Source organism: Grammomys surdaster, unplaced genomic scaffold, assembly GCF_004785775.1.
Source record: "Grammomys surdaster isolate TR1022 unplaced genomic scaffold, NIH_TR_1.0 255, whole genome shotgun sequence".
In the NCBI taxonomy this organism is placed as follows: domain Eukaryota; kingdom Metazoa; phylum Chordata; class Mammalia; order Rodentia; family Muridae; genus Grammomys; species Grammomys surdaster.
The window spans coordinates 4393352-4412527 of record NW_021604696.1 but is presented as its reverse complement, the minus strand read 5'-3'; the positions used below and the strand labels follow the sequence as shown (position 1 = coordinate 4412527).

The 19176-nt window shown below is 42.7% G+C and overlaps 1 protein-coding gene across 1 annotated transcript in view; it reads right to left on the bottom strand.

Annotated features, from left to right (window-relative positions):
- Positions 1-19176, bottom strand: part of Dst (dystonin) — a 285779-nt gene that overhangs the window by 170125 nt on the left and 96478 nt on the right. The window contains exons 3-5 of the mRNA XM_028775523.1: positions 16514-16603; positions 14335-14412; positions 12971-13063 (exon numbers count right to left, since the gene is read on the bottom strand). Of these exons, the coding sequence (XP_028631356.1) occupies positions 12971-13063; positions 14335-14412; positions 16514-16603 (261 nt within the window). The remainder of the gene's footprint in view (positions 1-12970; positions 13064-14334; positions 14413-16513; positions 16604-19176) is intronic.

The following is a 19176-nucleotide window of genomic DNA, read 5'->3' as shown; positions in this document are numbered from 1 at the left end:
CCATTCACACTGCAGAGTTCTGACCCATTGAGCGTGCCAGAGAAACGTGCCAACCCGTTGTGTGCTTTCCGACATTCACACGCGGACGATCAGGACGATCCCAATTTCACAGAATGAATGAGGAAGTGCTATTTGTTCCTCACAGAGAAAACCCGTCCCAAGGCACAGCAGAGTGCGCAGCAGCATTTATCCCTTCTCTGATATATGACTCTAAGTAAGAAACAAGAGTCTTCAGGATTCCCATACCAAATGCAAATACTTTTCAGAGCCCCATCAGAAGCTGGTTTATAAAGAGTACGTACTACACAGTTACTAACCTGCCTATGATCAGCTATAGATTCCCATCACTCCTGAGGTTTGCCCTCCCTGCATTAGCAGTGCAGTTTATTCTCTTTGCCTTCTTGTTTCTTTTGTTTGTTTGTTTTGTTTTATGTAGCTGTGGCTGCAGAATAAAGAATACGCTAAGCCAGACTGGTCTCCAACTTATAGAGGTCCTCCTGCGTCTGCCTCCAAAATCCTGGGATTAAAGGAGTGCACTACTATGCCTGGCTTGTTCTTTATTCTGCAGCACAGCTAGCCTCTGTGGCTCTGATATTTCTAGAACCAATTAATCACTACCACCACTCCAATTCTCTGCTGATGAAATTATATGAACACATCTGGTTGTATGTACCATATGCGCTCTATCTATCTATTTATCCATCCATCCATCCATCCATCCATCCATCCATCTATCTATCATCTATCTATCTATCTATCTATCTATCTATCTATCTAGGTTTATAAGTAACTTCTACCCTTAGAATGTTCTCTTCGTATTCTGCCTAATACAGAAGGCAGATGTTAGATGTCCACTAAATAAGGAGGTATGGGGATGAGGAGAAAGGAAGAACCAAGCGTAAGTCAGGATGGCTGCATGCTGCAATTTGAATCTCTGCAAACCTTGGCACTGTAGGAATGAATGATCAATGGCACTTTCCACTTAAGGCAAATAAACTGACCACCGCACCTGAGTGTCTCAGAGGGAGCAGAAGCTGAGGCTACCGAGAATGACCAGTATCCAGTAGAAAAGCTGAACTCCTCCTTGATTATTTTTCTAAGAAAACAAAAAGCAAGAAAGCCCCCCCCCCCAAAGCTTGATAGGACATAATCCGGAAGTGAAAGAAAAACACGACCGAATCCTGGCTAGCTCCCCAATTTGATTCACAGATGATTGCTTAATAGACTATTTGCTGGGAAACATTATCACTATAGAGTCAACAGGACCTGAAAATGAGAAAGGCCTCTGAGCAAAGTCAACTCGACCAGACAATTGGGAAGCAGGGACATCCTATTTTTACAGATGTTGTCATCCTCATGGCATGCACACAGCGTAGCCCATTCCAAAGACGACTCCAACACTCCCTGAAAATTTATTCACATTTTATTTCACTTGTTTTCAGTATGGGAGGCTGAGCTCAGGCCATGTTCACACTATCCAAGCATTTGGCAAAGACCAGGATATACCTAGCCTCCTGTGTACGTTTTTAGTATTTAAAAATAATTGTGTGATTTTTAAACGTGTTAGCAAATTGATTATTAGTCAATGTGCACAAAAACTAGAAAAGCCAGCATAAGCTGTTTCTTGTAGATAAGACTATAAATATGAAGATTAAGGAATCACAGAATTCAGACAGACAAACGGCCAAGGCATTTGGGGGGAAATTCGTTCACTTTAGTGGCCAACAAACTAAAAGTAAGATAAGACACCATGCCTAGGGTCTAACCTCTTGTTTGGATCTACGTTCCCTAAATTCCAGCTCAGGGTTTGTAAGAGTGAAATTTCTCTTTCACATTAAGAAAAATGTATGATGCATTAAGAGATGTGTTTGCTCTTCTCAACAACCACTACTCAACTGCTTTAAATAACATCATTTTCCAGTATTAACAGATACAGTGGCCACTGCTATGGACACCATCCTGTAAGGGTATCTTCTTGTTCTCTCTCAGTAATTGTATCTCACACTCTTCTTCACTGGAGAGTGTCAGTTTCAACAGGGATAGGGTATCTAGTACTCAGAATATTACATGATTCCTGAGGCATCGACACGCCTGGCTCTCTCACATATATAGGAGAAAACAGGGCTCATTAAAAAAACAAACAAACAAAAACAGCTCTCAGTAAACTGGTTGTGATAATATGTGATTACTCAGGAGGCTAAGGCAGGAGGATTGTTTGAGTCCAGAAAGTCAAGCCCAACATGGGCAACACACTTAAAGATTCTATCCCAAATGAACTGATATTTTTCCATCACTGACTGCCTTCCTGCCTGCAGACCTGTAGATCTGCCTCTCCTGATCTCTCATATCCTAGTAACTCCGTGCCTTTGTGTGAAGCCTACTAAGGTGTAAACAACCAAAGGGAACGACAAGAATTGGCTTCTCGTAGGAGAATGTCTGTTTGAATAGCTGAAGTTTGAAGCTCACTCTGGAATTTGTAGAGGAACACATGAATGAGTGATGGCTGAAGAGAGGAAGATGAGAGACAAGGAAGACAGGCTGCAGCAGCCTCGCTGTGTTATGTGAGACACACTGTGACAGCGGGACAGAAGGGTACGTCTTGGTAAAACTTCTGAAAACTTTTTGCTTCAGAGGATGGTTAGGGGCTTTCCCCACATCCACAGGAAATGATGATGAGAGGGTAAAGGTCATGACTCTACTACTAAGTCACCTCATTTAATTCGACAGGAAGTCACAACCACTTTAGGGATGAAGATAAGACCTAACTTTTATGCTTTCTAATTGAAGATTTCCAATGTGTTCTTTATTCTACTATACTCCAGGAGCTGTAGCCACCTCATTCTAATAATATGGGAATGGACATCTGTGACAGGGCAGATGTGGGAGTGACACCTGGTCAAAGGGTCACCTACGCAGACACAAAGTCCTTAACCTCTTACACAGTTTGCTAACTAGTCTTCTGCCATCTTCACACAGGCTAGAGCAATCTGGGAAAGGATAGTTGGGAAAATGTTCCCAATTGGCCTGTGGGCAAGGGTGCGAGGGCTCCTTCTTGACTGATGATTGACATGGGAGGGACCGCCTCACTGTGGAAGGTGCAACCCTTGGGTCCTACAGGGAAGCAGCAGAAGTTAGCTAGTAAGCAGTGCTCCTCCCTGGCTGGTGCTTCAGCCCCTGCTTCCGGGACCCTGCTCTGACTTCCCTAGATGATGAACTGTGCTGTAGAACTGTGAGCCAAATAAGGTCTTCCCTCTCCAAGTTGTGTTTCATGACAGAAACAGAAACCTTCAGACAGGGTTAGATGAAAAAAATGTTATCAAGCAGAAATTGGAATTTCTTAGCATGTTTTATTAGAATAAAACATTCTTTGTGAGAGTTTAGATAGCATTAAGACGAAAGCCATGGCCGGGGAAGAGTGAGCACAGGGTTGTTTTTCTAAACCAAGAAGTTTTCACCCAGGTCCGTCCATCCAGAGAGGACATCTGGGCTGCAGCGTGGCAGCAACTACCCAGTCCCAGCCTCTCTCCATTGTGACTTCTCTGGGCATCAGTTTCCTTTGGCAAAATGAGGAGACAATAGTGTCTCGAAGACATCTCAGGGTAAACTGAGGTCAGTGGATCAGGAGGAACACTGCTTAAACTCTGATGCACACTGCTTGCAACTACAGTCAAGGGAAATCTAATTCCACACTGAATCTCAGTCAACACAAGCACATATTTCCAAGCTAAGATGTTGCTTCTAAAGACAATTCTTTCAGAAACAATCTAACTATTTTGGCAGAAACAAGTGTAATCAACACATTTTTAGTGGTTGCTTCCAGGTTTTTTTTTTTTTTTTAAAAAATGTGTTAGCAGGCCCCACAAAATATTTTAAGTGAAAATGTTGTTCAAATATTTTGCGACTGTAAAGATTACAAACCGCCTACATGAAAGAAATGGCTAAAAGAAAGACAGAAGTGATCTAAACATTGGCAAAACTAGGCTGGGCTTGTAGGTCAAAAAAAAAAAAACCCAACTTACTAAAAATAAAGTGCCAACGCTAAGTTGAAGATGCCTGGAAATTCCCTCGTTTTTGTTCAAACACAAAAACCATCCGTTTCTTTGGTAGAAAGAGAAGATATCAGGCCTTTATAGCTCCTCCTCCATTGAGTTTAAAAAATAGGACACTGTAAAGCTAACTGGTGTCCAAATTCTATGTAATTACATTTTCATTAATTAAATAACTATAACCAGTCAAAAAAAATCAACAAAGACGCATTAAAAAAAGATAAAATGGTTCAGAAAGGAACCAATCATTTGACTATCCAATAGATGATCTTTAGCTTCAGGATGCAGAGTTCAAACTATCACAGGATAGAAGAAAACACATTCTGAGTTTCTAACAGTCCTTACATCTCAGTCTGAATTCTGTTAGCTGAAGCATAAAGAAAAAAAAATAATGACTAGACATATTTCAGTATATCGGGTTCCTCTTACATTTTAAGATGGCTCCAAATTTTTTAAAGCTTCAAATATAAAAGTTAATGTAATAAAACGACTCATCTTTTCATTTGTCCAGAGACTGCCAATATCTCTATCAGAGCCACACTGGTCATTTTTTGTCCTTGACTCGCTGAAGACTGGAGTTTCATCACACACAAGTATTATTTTTCATTAGCTAATACAACTGGCTTGTGGGAAGGAAGTTCAACCCTACCACCATCCAGAGACCTGAGTTTCAAGGGACTTAGGTTTACAGCCTGGTCCCCGCCATTTGCTGCAAACAACAGGCTGTAAGGTACAGAAAGGGGTATGGTAAGCATAGTAAGCACCAATAGGTACCGTGCTATGCGATACAGGACACACATGAGTGTGCACAGTAGGTACCATTCTGTGTGACATAGGACACACACAATTGTGCACAGCAGGTACCATCCCATGAGATACAGGACACACACACAAGAATCCACAGCAGGTACCGTGCCATGGGATACAGGACACACATGAGTGTGCACAGCAGACACCATGCCATACATGAAGTGTGCACAGCAGGGGTCCCTGTAAAAGCAGACACAAAGATAGCCTGTCTCCAAGGACGACCTGAGCTTTGCTGCCTGTGTCCGTCACCCCATCCTTCATGGGTGATCCTCTGAGCATCAGCTCTTGTTGTCACCTCTTCTGGCAGTTTTCCTCAGTAAACTCGCCTTCAATTAAAGTAGCCTCACTGTGCTGCCCAGGACAAAGTGCAGTGGCCACCCACAGCCACGACCGCATTACTAATAAGCACATGAGTTCTGATCAGCTCTATTTCTGTACTGGGATGGCTTTACTTCTCCTATGTCAAACAGTCCACATCCCTAACAGACACAGTGAACAATTTCCTGGAATTTCTCAGCTCAAGCAAAGGCCCTGCCTGAGCTGAGTAGGTAGGTGGCTGGAGACCAGCAAGCACTCCTGGGTAGAATAATGTAACAGATGTCACAGCTACTGTAACCATGTTGTATTATCTTAGAACACGTGTAACTACTGTGAGTTTTCTTTTCTTCATTCTGTATGGGGACAACCTATTTTGCCTACAAATGCTGCAGTAATCCAAAAACACAACATGTCTGAAAGCACTTTCCAAACTCAAAGCATCATACAAATCTAATAACCACCCGCCCCTTTTCACATTCAGCCACCTGTCCCAATACACATGTGTACGTATGAGATACTCATCGGGCACGTATGGAAGGGGAGCGTCAGCCAGGAATGCTTCTCAGCAGATTATTGCAAGGGATTAAAGGAGAGACAGGCTGGTCATCTGCACTGTGAATGACCAATGTCACAAGACCAGGGCAGGTCAGATCAGGGTAAGAGGAGCTCAAAGACATGTTCCCTATTCTATTTCAAAGTCCTTAAAAGTCCTCCAGGCCAACCCTGCACGCCACAGCGAAGAAGACTGAATCACGTGAAACAAATATGAAGAATATCTTGAGGCAGACAAACAATGACTGTGTAGCTCACAAGCTATTTCTGAGGGGAAAAAATACTAATACAGGGGCTGGGACTGTCACCTACATCTAATCATCCGTGAAAAGCGAAGAGTCCATGGTCACACAGTTAGGTAGACAGTTCTAATCAAACACATTTAAGCAAACTGACACAAGAAAACACCTGTAGTCATACATGAAGAATGACCCCAGACAAACAACCACGTTGGTGACTCTGACTTTTACTGTATCACAAGATAAACAGTCTTTATCTGGACTGAAGGAGTCGAAATGCCAGGGTACTCAGGGAAAGTCGTAGCTACCTCCTTCTGCTTTGATCTAGGAGATGCTACACACCACTGTAGCACAGTCACTTAACAAATCCAAGTGACAGGCTTGTGATATTTTCACATGTATTTTCCAACAAAACTTAAAAAACAAAACAAACAAAAACCTCACTTGGTAGAACAGATCACAAAACCCTTGACATGAGAATTACAATCATGCTTGTTAAAGAAACAGGTTTCAATGACTCCTCCCCCACCAACGAAAAACGATCGCCACACAGAGCTTACTTGATGGCCAGTTATGTGGGAATAAATGTAAGACACTAAAGCAAGCGACATTTGTAAACATGGCGGCTGATTTGCTTTCTTATACACTGGTCTTTATGCCAGATCTAACCAGAGAATGGTGTCACTGGATGTTTTCCTTTTAAAATGCAACCAGTGTAAAATATAAACAGAGCTTCATGAGGTGGAACGCTGGCAAGGCCTGCCGTGTGCACAAACAGGAATTCAGTCACCAAGGTCAACAATGACTCTGCACAGGAACCCTAGTAAAATCTCCTTTTGGTCTCTATCTAGGGACCCACACCAGTGACACAATGACCTGCCCCTGAAGCTTAGCACCACGGATACCACTTATATCCAGACCTTTTCTGGGTTAAAAAATAAAGTTACGAAAATCTTAACAACAACGACAACAAAATCAGCTCTGATTTAGTAACTCAGAGAAGTCATTTAGGTAATGCACTTCCCGGGGAAGTAAATTATACTGATCCAATTACATCTGGAAGATAAGTAATTTGTCTGAAGGTAAATATCAATGTCAGGGAAAAAAGAGCCCAGCTTCCTGGCAGCCTGAGTCACATCTCAGTCCCAGTGACATGTGGCTCCAACAATTTCTGATGTCAAACAGGGGCCATGGAATTTGGGCAAGCTAATGTTTGCCTCCGCCCTCAGCACACAGGAAGACCAAAAGTAATTATGTGAATGTTCTGGGCATGACAACTGATAGAAAAGAGATGGAATTTGGCCTCTTGTACTATGGAACAGAGAGTTGGAATGTAGAAAACTGTACTGTGTGCTACAGGGTCACTACATACTCCTTTTTAAACAATACTTCATATTTTTTATTGACACAGTGATTGAGTGTATTTGGGGACTACAGTGTGTAAATGTATATTATCTGGCAATAATCAAATGGGCATATGTAGGCAAGCCATAATCTGAAACTTTGTCATTTTTTTGTGTGGGGGGAACATCAAAATCCTCTCTGCTACCTACATGGAGGTATTCAGCTGTTTCCTAGTTTAACTTTTACCTATCACAGAGCTAAGTTTCTATAGACAATTACAAAAGAAAAATCAAGAGCCATGGATTAAAGACATTAAGCCTAAGGGTCTTGTTAAACCAGTGCTTTCCCAAGTTATTCAACAATAAAACGCATGCGCTATTTAAAGTGAGGTAAGAGACATGGGTAACACACAAGATAAAGTCGCAGTGTTGACATCTGAAAAGCTTTAACTTTGACATAGGCTAATATGCAGATGACATTCTTTGAGAAGCTGCAACACCAGAGTCTGGCGTGAGGAGATGGAGGATGAGGATGAGGAAGAGGAGGAGCAGTCATTTACTCCAGTATCACTTACCTGGCATCCATCATCCCCAGGTGCATCCTTGGAGACAGAGGACACACTGGCAGAGAAGGAATGGTACCCCCTTTTTGTGAGCTGAAGACGGTGTGCTGCGAGAGGGTGACCTCTCTCAGCACTGTCCCCTTCTTGGACACTGCTACAGCTTTTCGATAGGTTTCCCACAAGCACACTGTTTTCAGGAGACTTCTCTGTGACACAGAGAGTGGGACTTGAGCTGGCTGCCTTTTGGAAAAGAGAAACATCTTTTTTTCTCAGGAATGTTCTGTGTTTTCTGATGACGTCATCTAAGGGTCCCCCTGTCTCTGGGCAATGTGGAAGGCTGTCTTCTTCTGGAATTGTCTTGTCCGGGACGCTAACTTGTACTTCTGAGTATCTCTCCTGAGCAGAGGAAACTGTCACTCGGTGGGGGCAGCTGTCCACAGCACTGGGCAGAGGTTTCTCTTCACCATGGTCTGTAGCTGCTGCCTTCCCCAGCTGCACACCATCTTCCGGAGTGGGACTTGCAGCAGGGTCCTCCCACACCCGTTCTCCGGAGGACACAGCTGGCTGTCCCCCGGCAGGCTGACCAACACCCTTCTTGCCTTCTCTTTCTCTGCTTTGACGCACCGGCTCGGTGTCACCTACAACTTGCTGGCATGGCTTTCTCCTGAAATACTTTCTTCCCGGAGAGTATTTTTCAGGACTCAAGGGACTTTTGGCAGGATCGAAATACTGCTCTTCTTTCTCAGCCCGCACACAGCCACAGACATTCCCCATTTGATTCACGGACACTCACGGCTCCACGAACTCACTCATTTTAAAATCCAGGGCTTCCGGGACCCGTTCCACCAAGTCCCGAGACTCTCCACTCTGACTTGTAACTCCTAGCAGGCTGCGTGACCATCCTCTTCAGCCTGAAGCCATGTTGCTTATGAGAAAACCACTTGCAAGAAATGCTGTGGCTCCCTGCCAGCTGGTCCTGTGTCTTATTAGGCACTGTGGCTCATTCCTGGCCACCAGTCCTCTCAGACAAACATGAAAGCTCACAGTCAGAGCAGACACCAGTGAACTTCCATGGCAAACCCCGAGAATTACTACAGAGACCACAGCCCTGGAGCTAACACAGTGCCTTCTGAAATGCATACAGACACTATTAACATTTTCATTAACGTCTGAAGCTAAGCAAACAGAAAGTAAATACAGCCAAGAGACTTACTAGCTAAGTGTCCTTCAAGTTCAGTCTCAAAGTGCCTTTCAAACTCAAGTTCGGGGAGCCTCCCCTGGAAATGCCAACTAATTTTAGGGCACATGCACAAATAAATGAAAAGATTACAAGTCTCTAGTGTTAAGACTAACTCAGAAAAAAGTGGTATAAAGATATGATTCAACAATTGGATGAAGGGAAGATAAATACTGAAAGCCAAAAATATCTTTAATCATGTCTAAAATCAGTCTTTTAATATGGGTTGACACAGTGTTCAAATCATAAATCTCTGATTATCTGCTCACTAGGATTGTCACATGACCAAATAACTAAGTGAAGGGATTTAAAGGTGGAACACTTAGCTAAAGGAAGTGCCCACACACTCTGACACATACATTAGGGCAGTTAAACTTTATGCTCTGCAATTGCACTTGGGTTAAATATTAAACAGCTTTATGCAGGGTCAGGGTAGAAAATTAAGAAATCAGTATGGACGCAGATACTGTGAGCTGTGCATATTCCTAACCATGAGTCACAGACAAGGTGTAAAGGAAATCAGCATGACATTGTCACAGAAGCCAAAGTCAGCTGGAAAGTCAGTAACTGCCTTTCCTGAGGTAGAAGTCTTTCACAATCAGAAAAGGACCTCAACATTTTACTGAAGAGGGGCTATCCAGTCATGGGTCAAGTCGACACACTGATGTTGCAGATGTCTGTAACATGTCTGTATTGTAAGGGTTTTCCTAATTATTTAAAAAGAAAATTAAATGTTATCTGGCGATATATCCCAGATGAAGGATAGGGGAAAAAAGTCTTGGGTTTGTTTGTTCTTGAGTTTTCAATGTCTGCAAAGACAACAGAACATGGTTTAAATGTGGAATGGCTACTGTTAGGGTGGAGAAGCAGCCGGGATTGGCACACCCTCCACCCTTCCCTCCAGCCAGGCCAAACTAAGCAACTGTCCAGGGTTAGCTCACACGCCCTGTTCCCTTCCAGAAATGGCTCAGCTTTTGCCTCTGCCTGGTAACTGGTACTTTTACAGCTTTCTTCTCTAACACTCTTCCAGGCCTGGCGCAGACTCTAAACTTTGCTTCAGACACTTCAAAGCGTATTTCCATTGCCAATGGATAGACCACCTTGATTACAGCTAACTTGAAAGAATCTTTTAACATATAGCACACCGTACCTCAGCAGGATCTCCCATACAGTGGTTTACAACAAGAGACTATCAGGAATGTAATTCCTACCTTCTGAATGGCAGACTGAAAAACAGATCCCATTTATGATGTTCAAAAGCAGTATCTTAAAAACCTACCCCTTGAAAAAATTACCTTATTCATACAATGAATAGAGAAACTAAAGGCTGTGCCACTCTGGGTGGGGGTGGTCACCGCTGTTCCCCTGGGGCACAGCCAGGAGTTCTAATCCATGAATGAGCACAGCACTAAGAAAAGCTTTATCTCATTTACATTTTACCAAAACAATCATATTCAAGCTGGCAATCCTTCTGCCTCTAATCCTGGATGTGAAGACACAAGCAGTGGGACTTCTTAACATGTCATTCTTAAAGGACCCTTAGCTTTAACGTTGATCAAATGTAGAGTCTATTTGCGCTACTTCTAATTCCCGTTTACTGATATTCCCATCTGTTATTTCCTTCTTTCTGCGTAAGTAGCTGGGGACCGTTTTCTCCAGTGTCTGGCGGCATTTCAGACTGTTGACCGTCCCTTTTCCATTCCGCAGTTTTTTTCTTCCGCAGTTTCAACCATTCATTTTCCTGTTGCCTTACACACCTCTCTGAATATTTGTGTTCTGTTTCCACAGCAAGACCTGCTCCTGCCCCACATCCTCTGAGGACAGAGCAGCAGCCACTTCTATGCTCATCTGACATCTCAGGGCTGCTCTGCTCAGCAGAAGGGAACACGGGACTGCTCACTGACCCTTCTAACCCATCTGGAATGCCTTCTGCTCACCACCACCCCAGATCTCACGCTATGTTTTCTTAGAGTTTAACCTGAGCCGCCTTCTCCACTTTCTATACCCTGTGACCAAGTTTCTTTCTTTCATTCTTTTCAAAATATCACCTCTTAGATAAAATTTTTATCCCCACCCAGCCTATATCCCTCCCCTTGAAATAATTTCAGTTTCTTGGCCTTCCCGGCCCCACTATGACCGCCTCACTTCTATCTCTTTGACTTCGGATTATCAATTTTAAAATGATTATTTTATTTATTGGAGGAGGGGAACACATGTACATAGAGGCCAGGGGACCACTTATTAAAGTCAGGCCTTTCTACCATGCAGGTTCCAGGTATCAAAGACAAGTCTTCAGATCTGTCAAGAAGAGCCTTTACCCACTAAGCCATCTCACCAGTCCATCAGGTTTCTATGTATGTATGTATGTATGTATGTATGTATGTATGTATATATGTATGTATTTAAACACATTTTCCTCCTCAAGTGTAAAGTGGCCGTCACAAGAAAGATTAAAAAACCCGAAGAATAAAATTCCATTTCCCTCTTGTGAAGTCCTTTAACTGCCCCTCAGTGATCGATCTCCACTTAAACTTCAGACACAACCTGCCTTAGCAGCTGTGCTATGAAGTAGCCAGCTTCCTCTAGTGAGGGGTCTCGAACTTTCCCATCTGGGGTCCTTGTAGTTTCAACCCTAACTTTAAAAAGCACTGGACCTAATCCACCGAGGCCTGGTACCACTGAGGCAGTCTGCATGAAAATAGTGTCTGGATCGTTTCTACTGAGATTTCATAGGATTCTGGTTATATGGCCTGCTTGTGTCCCACAAGCAAGCCATACATGCCTGGAATGCTGTGGTCTCTTAGTTCTTCCCTGGGTGGAGTCTTCTAGTAATGATGATCTTTACTGCTGTGGTGTCTTGGTTGAACTTAGTTAGTTACTGGCTTGCCCTGACTTCAGCAGCCCAGTTGACTGGACACCTTCATTCCCAGTCCTATAGACAGGCTACCTAAGACCATGTCTCCACTAACCTGGCTCGCTCCAATTCCCTATTGCTGGGTCTGTCCAGTTGCCTATCAGGCCCTGGGGCTACCTGGCCACCCTCCTGGGATTCTTCCTCTCTAGACCTTTTCCTATAGCTCAGATCCTGTTCCCAAACAAACCCCTCTATTTTTCCAGTATACTTTCATAGGTTTTACTCCCCCTTCCTCCTTTTTTTTAAAAAAAGATCGAATTTAAATCCCCACTTCCTTTCTGACGGTAAGCTGTTTGTTTCCTTCCTTCAAGATCTGACTGCCCACTACTACTGAGGGTCTTACAAAATGTTGTGAGACTATGAGCAGTTAACAAATTACAGCAAGTTACAAAGGGGAACCACCATAAACCACATTACAGAGTTCTTCTGAAATGCAATCACTGTCCTCAGATCTACGTAAGGCCCAGTTGTTCATGGTACTTTCCCTCTAATCTGGCTCTTTAGAATACACCTACTGCCATCTAGTGTCTTCCAAAGAAAATTTATTTACAATAAGGATAAAATTACTTCAAATAAGGATGTGAGTCATAAAAATCTTTAAGTGGCTAAAACAAGTAATACTGCCCAAGGAACAAAAGAAACATGTCTGCATTTAGCAAAGAGAAAGCTCTGCCTCTCAATGCTAAGATTACAACAGAAGGCCTTTAAAGGCAGATACAGAAGCTCACGGAGACCAGGAGACAAGACGCCACCCTCACAATGTTATTAGAATAACTGAGACCGGGAGACAAGATACCAGTCTCACAGGGTTATTAGAATAACTAAGGTACTGCTAAGAAATTAGCCTGAAATTCGTTTTCATCCAGAGGATGCAAAATACCATCTCACAGATCACCTGAAAACCAGCCTCAAGGCGCAGCGACAGCAATGAAGATAAAGTAGACTCACCTGAAAGTGCAGAATTATTGTCCATATTAACCCCAAAGTCAGCTTAGGATTTCCATCTGTTATGTCATCATTTCTGATATTCACTAACTTCACCTGTTTGTAGGTGAAAGAGAGAGAAACAGTGATTATTATAAACCAGGCACGGTTCTCATCACCTACAAAGGAAATGCTAAATTATCCAAAGAACACAAAGGTCACCAAATGCCTCAGCCTTCCAGTCAACGCTCTAGATGACAAACACATCTAAACACAAACTGCGTCTTGCTGGGGTTCTCTCTTCTAAAGCAAGTACCAAAAGTACCCACTTGTCGAAAATAATGACTGCACCTAGATAAATATTTATGATCTTAAAATCAGGGGACAATCTTCTTTTGAAATGGACTTATTTTATTCTTATAGGCAAGCAGAAAATGAACCAAGTTTGACAACTTGTAGATCTACTGAAGAGGATTTTTATTTTCTATCATATGTATTTCTACCATGCGTTACTTAAATCACTGAGCCTCCAGAAGCTGAGCAAACATCAAAGATCTGTGCAACCCTCAGAACCGAAGCTTATCAACTGTTGAGCTCCGATGCTCAGTAAGTGACCTCACACATTCTCTTCTACAAAAGAACCAAGAACCTGAGGTGACATGTTATTAACCAAGATGTATATGTTATTATGTTGGACACTTTTGTTCCTTATTTCAAGGAGCATGATGGAGCAAGGGAGACATTTTGCCACCCCTGTCCCTTGTCATATGAGAATACAGGCCACCCTTGCCAGATGCTGAGGGTTACTGTCTTGATCTCTAATTCTCAGTGTCTAGAACCACAGGTGATGATTTCTACTCTTTATGAATTACACAGCATGAAAGCTGCACAAAGCAGACCAAACTCGTAATCTACTTATAACAAACAGCTGGCTGTTATACCAGGAGTAAGAACCCAGCTAGCAGAGTTTCTAGAAGGAAGGTGTGAATTATGTAAACATTCTAATATACAAGGTGCAAGGTGTCAAGCCTTGCCCCACCCATACGGGGCTGTGGTAAGCACCAGCATTCTTGAAAACTGTTGCTATTCAAATATCTGGTAAGCACCAGCATTCTTGATACACTGTTGCTATTCAAATATCTACTGGCTCAGGCAGATGCATCCGAATTCTGCCAGTGAGACTTAGTCACTATTTTTCTGTGCTCGCAACCTAATGAGACTTCCTTTTCTCAGCTACAGGCATTCGAAAACACTATTAAATATTTGCCTCAGTGAAGGGGCACGATAATTGACATAGTTCAGACCCAGTTAACCCTTTACACTCCCCGATTCATTCCTAGGCACATTTATTTAATCACTTACGCTAGAGTCTGAAAAAAAAATCATACCTGGCGTCTTTTCAAATAGTCCAGTGCAATCTGTACATTCTGTAGCCTGTGAAAGCGCATCCGACCCTTCTCTCGGGGCTAAGGGTAGAAAATTGAAGGTGTGAAAATACTACAGTTTGTAACACCTCTGACCATGCTAATTTAAAGATATTTTCTGCTCATCTTAGTACTTTTAAACTATTTGTTAGGTAGGCACAACAATTTTTTTTAAAGACGTTTTTAACTCTTCTATTATCTAGGACTGAATTTCAAGAATGAGGGCCCTTTTCTAAATATATTTTTAACATATACTTTATTCCAGATGCTTCGTTTAAACACAAGGAAAGCCATAGAGCACAAAGACTTTTAGTGTTCCTAACAGAACAATCCTGGCCCAACTGGTGCTTAGCTATGAATCCACAAAGATAATCATAATTCTCTATTTTACTTCTTACTACACACTATCAGCAAGACAGGTTTCCTAACTGCATTTATGGATTTATGAAAATGAGGTAAAACAACATGCAATTAGTACATTACAAAACACACTAGGGAGAAAGACAGAGGTTTATTTAGCAGTGACAGAGGAGAGGAAAAAGCAACTCACACTAGGCAATACGTTTCCTCTGTGTTTTATTGCATCCAGCCTTTGCATGAAGCTGGATGTAACACGAGGCAGAAAGGACTGTGTGTACTTTCGTGTGACACTGGATGTGACTGTTTTCCTAGTCTCGGGAAAAGTGTCAAATCGCAGTCATTTTCTCTGCTGCCATTTTCCACATTAGCAGAAAGGAAAAAGAATCAGGGCTGAAATTTTCCCCACGAAACAGTCTAAGAGCAAAAAAAGTCAAAAGAAACTGACTCTCTCCCTCTTAACCTGCTGCTGATATCCAAGGTGGAAAGATAAAAAGACAGCAGACCAATAAAGAGAAAAGGAAGTTTGGCATCAGGGTAGAGCTGGTGCTGAGAATTCACCAGTTGGATCTATAAAAGCACAATTCCCAAGGGAATCAGGGTGGTGGAATGAAGATGGCCAGAGAAGCTCATCTTTCTCTGCAAAGGCAACTGATTGGTGCCAGCTAAGTGTTAGAGACCGACCTGTGGGTTCTATAGGATACAAGGCAAAGTCTTGCCCCCTTCTGCGCCCCACAGATAAAGAACAGCTTATGCCAATGATTTAAAGGAAACTGTGAGCACCCATGCCTCCCTCCCCCAAAAAAGAACAATTAAGCTGTCATGTTCGAAATGTCAATTCCAGAAGGGAACGAATGCACATAAAAATTAGCATACGTTTATACGGAGCATAAAAAAGTCTCAAGTTGCAGGGCACAGTAATGTACAAATATGTCGGTCATTTCGGCTCTGAAGGTAAATTTAAAGAGAAAACATTTCCTCCGTCCGGCCTGTGAATGTGCTTGTGGCTCACCCTGCCTGGGGTTGGGTCACTGTCTTTTCACTAGAGCCCGTGAGTTACTGGCCTGACGGGTTAGCACTGCACACGCCTGCGCACGCCTGTGCACGCCTGCTAGGTTAGTGAGTTACGGGGGTGACACCTACCCCCTTGTCCTCATCCTCCACCTCCTCATGCTCCTCACACTCGCATGCTGCTGTTGCACTCACCAACCGTAAGGTCTTCAAAAAGTCTCGCTCCCTCGGCTAATGAATATAACAGACAGAAGACAGGACAGCAAGGAAACAGACAGACAGACAGACAGACAGACAGACAGACCGGGAATGAAAACAAGAGCATGAGCGGAACGCAGTGAGGGAGAAGAGGTCACCGAGCAAGGGAGCGATGGGCACACGGAGGGAGGCGATGCCTGGCTTAGCCCAGCTCTGAGAGGGTACTTACTAGTACCCTTGGTATGCGTGAGTCTTTCTGTGTGTGGTTATACAGCACATCTAACTGATTTTAAGTCGATACGAAACAACCCAAAGGTTTAAAAAAAAAAAAAAGAAGCAGAAAGAAAAATAGGATGTTAATTATTGAGTCTATCAGGAAAGCAGGTATCTTCAGGTCCCCGTTCATGTCACATGAAGATGGATGTGGAAACAACTGAACAGAACCAACTCTTCTGGCTGAACTCATAGTTGGAAAAGCAAATGCTGCAAAAACCTAACATCTGTGCTGCAGATGCCCTGGCTACATGTGTACGGAATTATATGCTCAGCAAAATAAATTAGGAAACCTCAAACTTACCAAGGTATCTCCGGACAGAACCTCCAGGAGGGAGATCAAATTGTGCCCATCCCTCAGATCCTCGTAGAGATCGTTCACGTGCTTCCGAACCTAAGGCGAGAAAAGCGGCCATCTTTAGTCCTGCAGCTCAGAATGCACCAGGCAGGGTTATTAACAGATATGTGCGTCACGAGGGGTGTTTACCTATGCACCTACTTTTCAGTTTTATCCTCTCATTTCTTGAAAACAGTTGTAAATTTAAAACAAAAAAAATTATTTTGGGGGTGACAATTCATAAAAACGACAAGAATTACTAACTTTATAATATCTTGAACTGAATATTATCCCAGTCTGCAATATGATAGGCCTATAATTTTTAAATAGAAGGAATATCCTGAGTTTATTTCTTATCCCTGACACAACCAGGACTACCTTAACAATGAGTTGTATTTTTACCACAGAATCTAACACATAATAGATCGAGACGCACTTCGTAAAAATCTGTCAATGAAAGCAGGGATAACAGGACCTGGAATTCTATATACTATTTCTACAACTTCCTGTGAGCTCTAACCACTGTAAATAATTTTTAAAATTAAAGTATAGGTTAGGAGACTTCTATCCAAATCTTCTTCACAACTTTAATTTTGCGGGGAAGAATCTTAATAACACTAATGTCAAACTGGCATTCAGCCTGTAACAGCATCCTGTGTTCCCTCACCTGACCAGAGCCTGTGGTGTTAGAACTAGAGGTAATAAAGGCTCTCGGAAGACCCTGCCTAGTCGGTTCCACTGGGACAGTTCAGTAGTAAGTTACCCACTATGAGATCTGTGCTCCACAGACAAACGCCACGGCAGGCCAAGAAGATGGCTGGTCCACAAGAGCAGAGACATTCCCAGATTTTTCATCTTTCTGCAAGCCTGGACTGTACTACTTTGAGATGCTCATAGGAAAGGAACCAAAAAGAAGATGTACTCTACTGGCTCTGACCCCTTTGGGGGCTCAAACGATCCTCTCACAAGGGTCACCTGTCAGATATGTTGCGTATCGGATATTTACGTTATAGTTCATAACAGTAGCAAAACTACAGCTACGAAGTAGCAAGGAAATAATTTCAGGGTTGGGGGTCAGCACAACATGGGGGACTGTATTTAAAGGTCACAGCATTAGGAAGGTTGAGAACCACTGCTCTAGAAGGTTCAAGGACCAGAACTCCACCTCCTACCCAGGACACAATCCCTGCACCTGTCCATCTCTGCAGCAAATTCTCCAAATTCTTACGTATGAATCACATGCCACTGGACTCCTACATGTCAAGTAAACACACAGCATAACGTGATAAAGCGACAGAAACCTGTGGTCAAAACTATACAAGAAAAGCTTAATGACAAACTGAAGCAAACCTTTAGCTTGGTAAGTCTTCACACCCAAAACTGGGGCTTAAATACCATTTACTATATTATCTTAGTTGAGTAGATATGCATATATACATTTATATATGTGCATATGTGCATATGTATGTCCATGGTGTGTGTGAGTGTGTGTGTGTGTGTTCTATAACCTCTCTATTTTGTGTATTATACAAGAATCAAACCCAGGGCCTTATATGCATCGCAAGAAATCTGTCACCAAGCCACATTCCTACCCCATGGTGATTTATTTCATTAGTGTTAAAATATATGCAACTAATGAAGACATTTCCCTAGGAAGTGTCCCACTAAATTTACTTGTTTCTAGGCCCAGCACCTGGGACTTTTTGGCAGTAACAAGGTCTCTGAACACTCGAAAATCCATTTGGCATCACACACACGATACAGACAAAACGTAGGCTGAAGGGTTGCACTTTAAGGAACTGCTGGACATGGTAAGAGGGAATCACTGTAATCCAGTTTTCCATCTTTACAAACTGAAGTTTTAGTTTGACTTCCCAATTCCCACGGAATAGCACTGGAATAGTCATGGATTACACCACAGTAAAAGAAAGTTTTAAAATAGTTTCTCTTTGGTGGGAAAATGGGATTTGAAGATAATTTTAGGTAATAGTCTTTGATAAAATCTGTAATTACCCAAAGCAGTTATGAAAGTGTTACTGCTCTGTTAGTGCATTTACCTTAAGACATCTTTGATTGACAATCCCGTCAGGATCTTAACTATAATTCAGAGGTGAACCACTTTTCAAGGGCCTTTTCAGGAACATACATACAATAGATACAACACACACATGATGTGCACACATTACCATATATGACACACACAAACACACATAGATCGAGGACACTTTGGGGAGCATACAGGACGCACACAGGCATGTATGTGTGTCCTAATAAAACAAAAGCACTACTGTAATTCTCTGCTTGCATACTAGAACCCCATAAAGATTCTCAGTCTCCTTCTAAGGCACAGACCTGAATCTGTAAGGCCCCTGTGTCTGCAGTGTCACCAGGAAGCAGCCTTACACTAAGGGAGCCTGAGCAGGGCCACCCAGTAAAACAATGTAACCATGTAACGGTGATGCTCAGCCAGTAGACTCTTATCTCAAAATAAATGAGTTTGTTGTGTTTATCTGACATCCTTGCCCACAGGACAGTGGTAAACAGGCATGTGCTCAGGGTGGGGCCTCCAGCTGGATGCTGCCAGACAGAGAGTCCTCCCACATCCCACATTCCACTTCCTGTCATCCTCC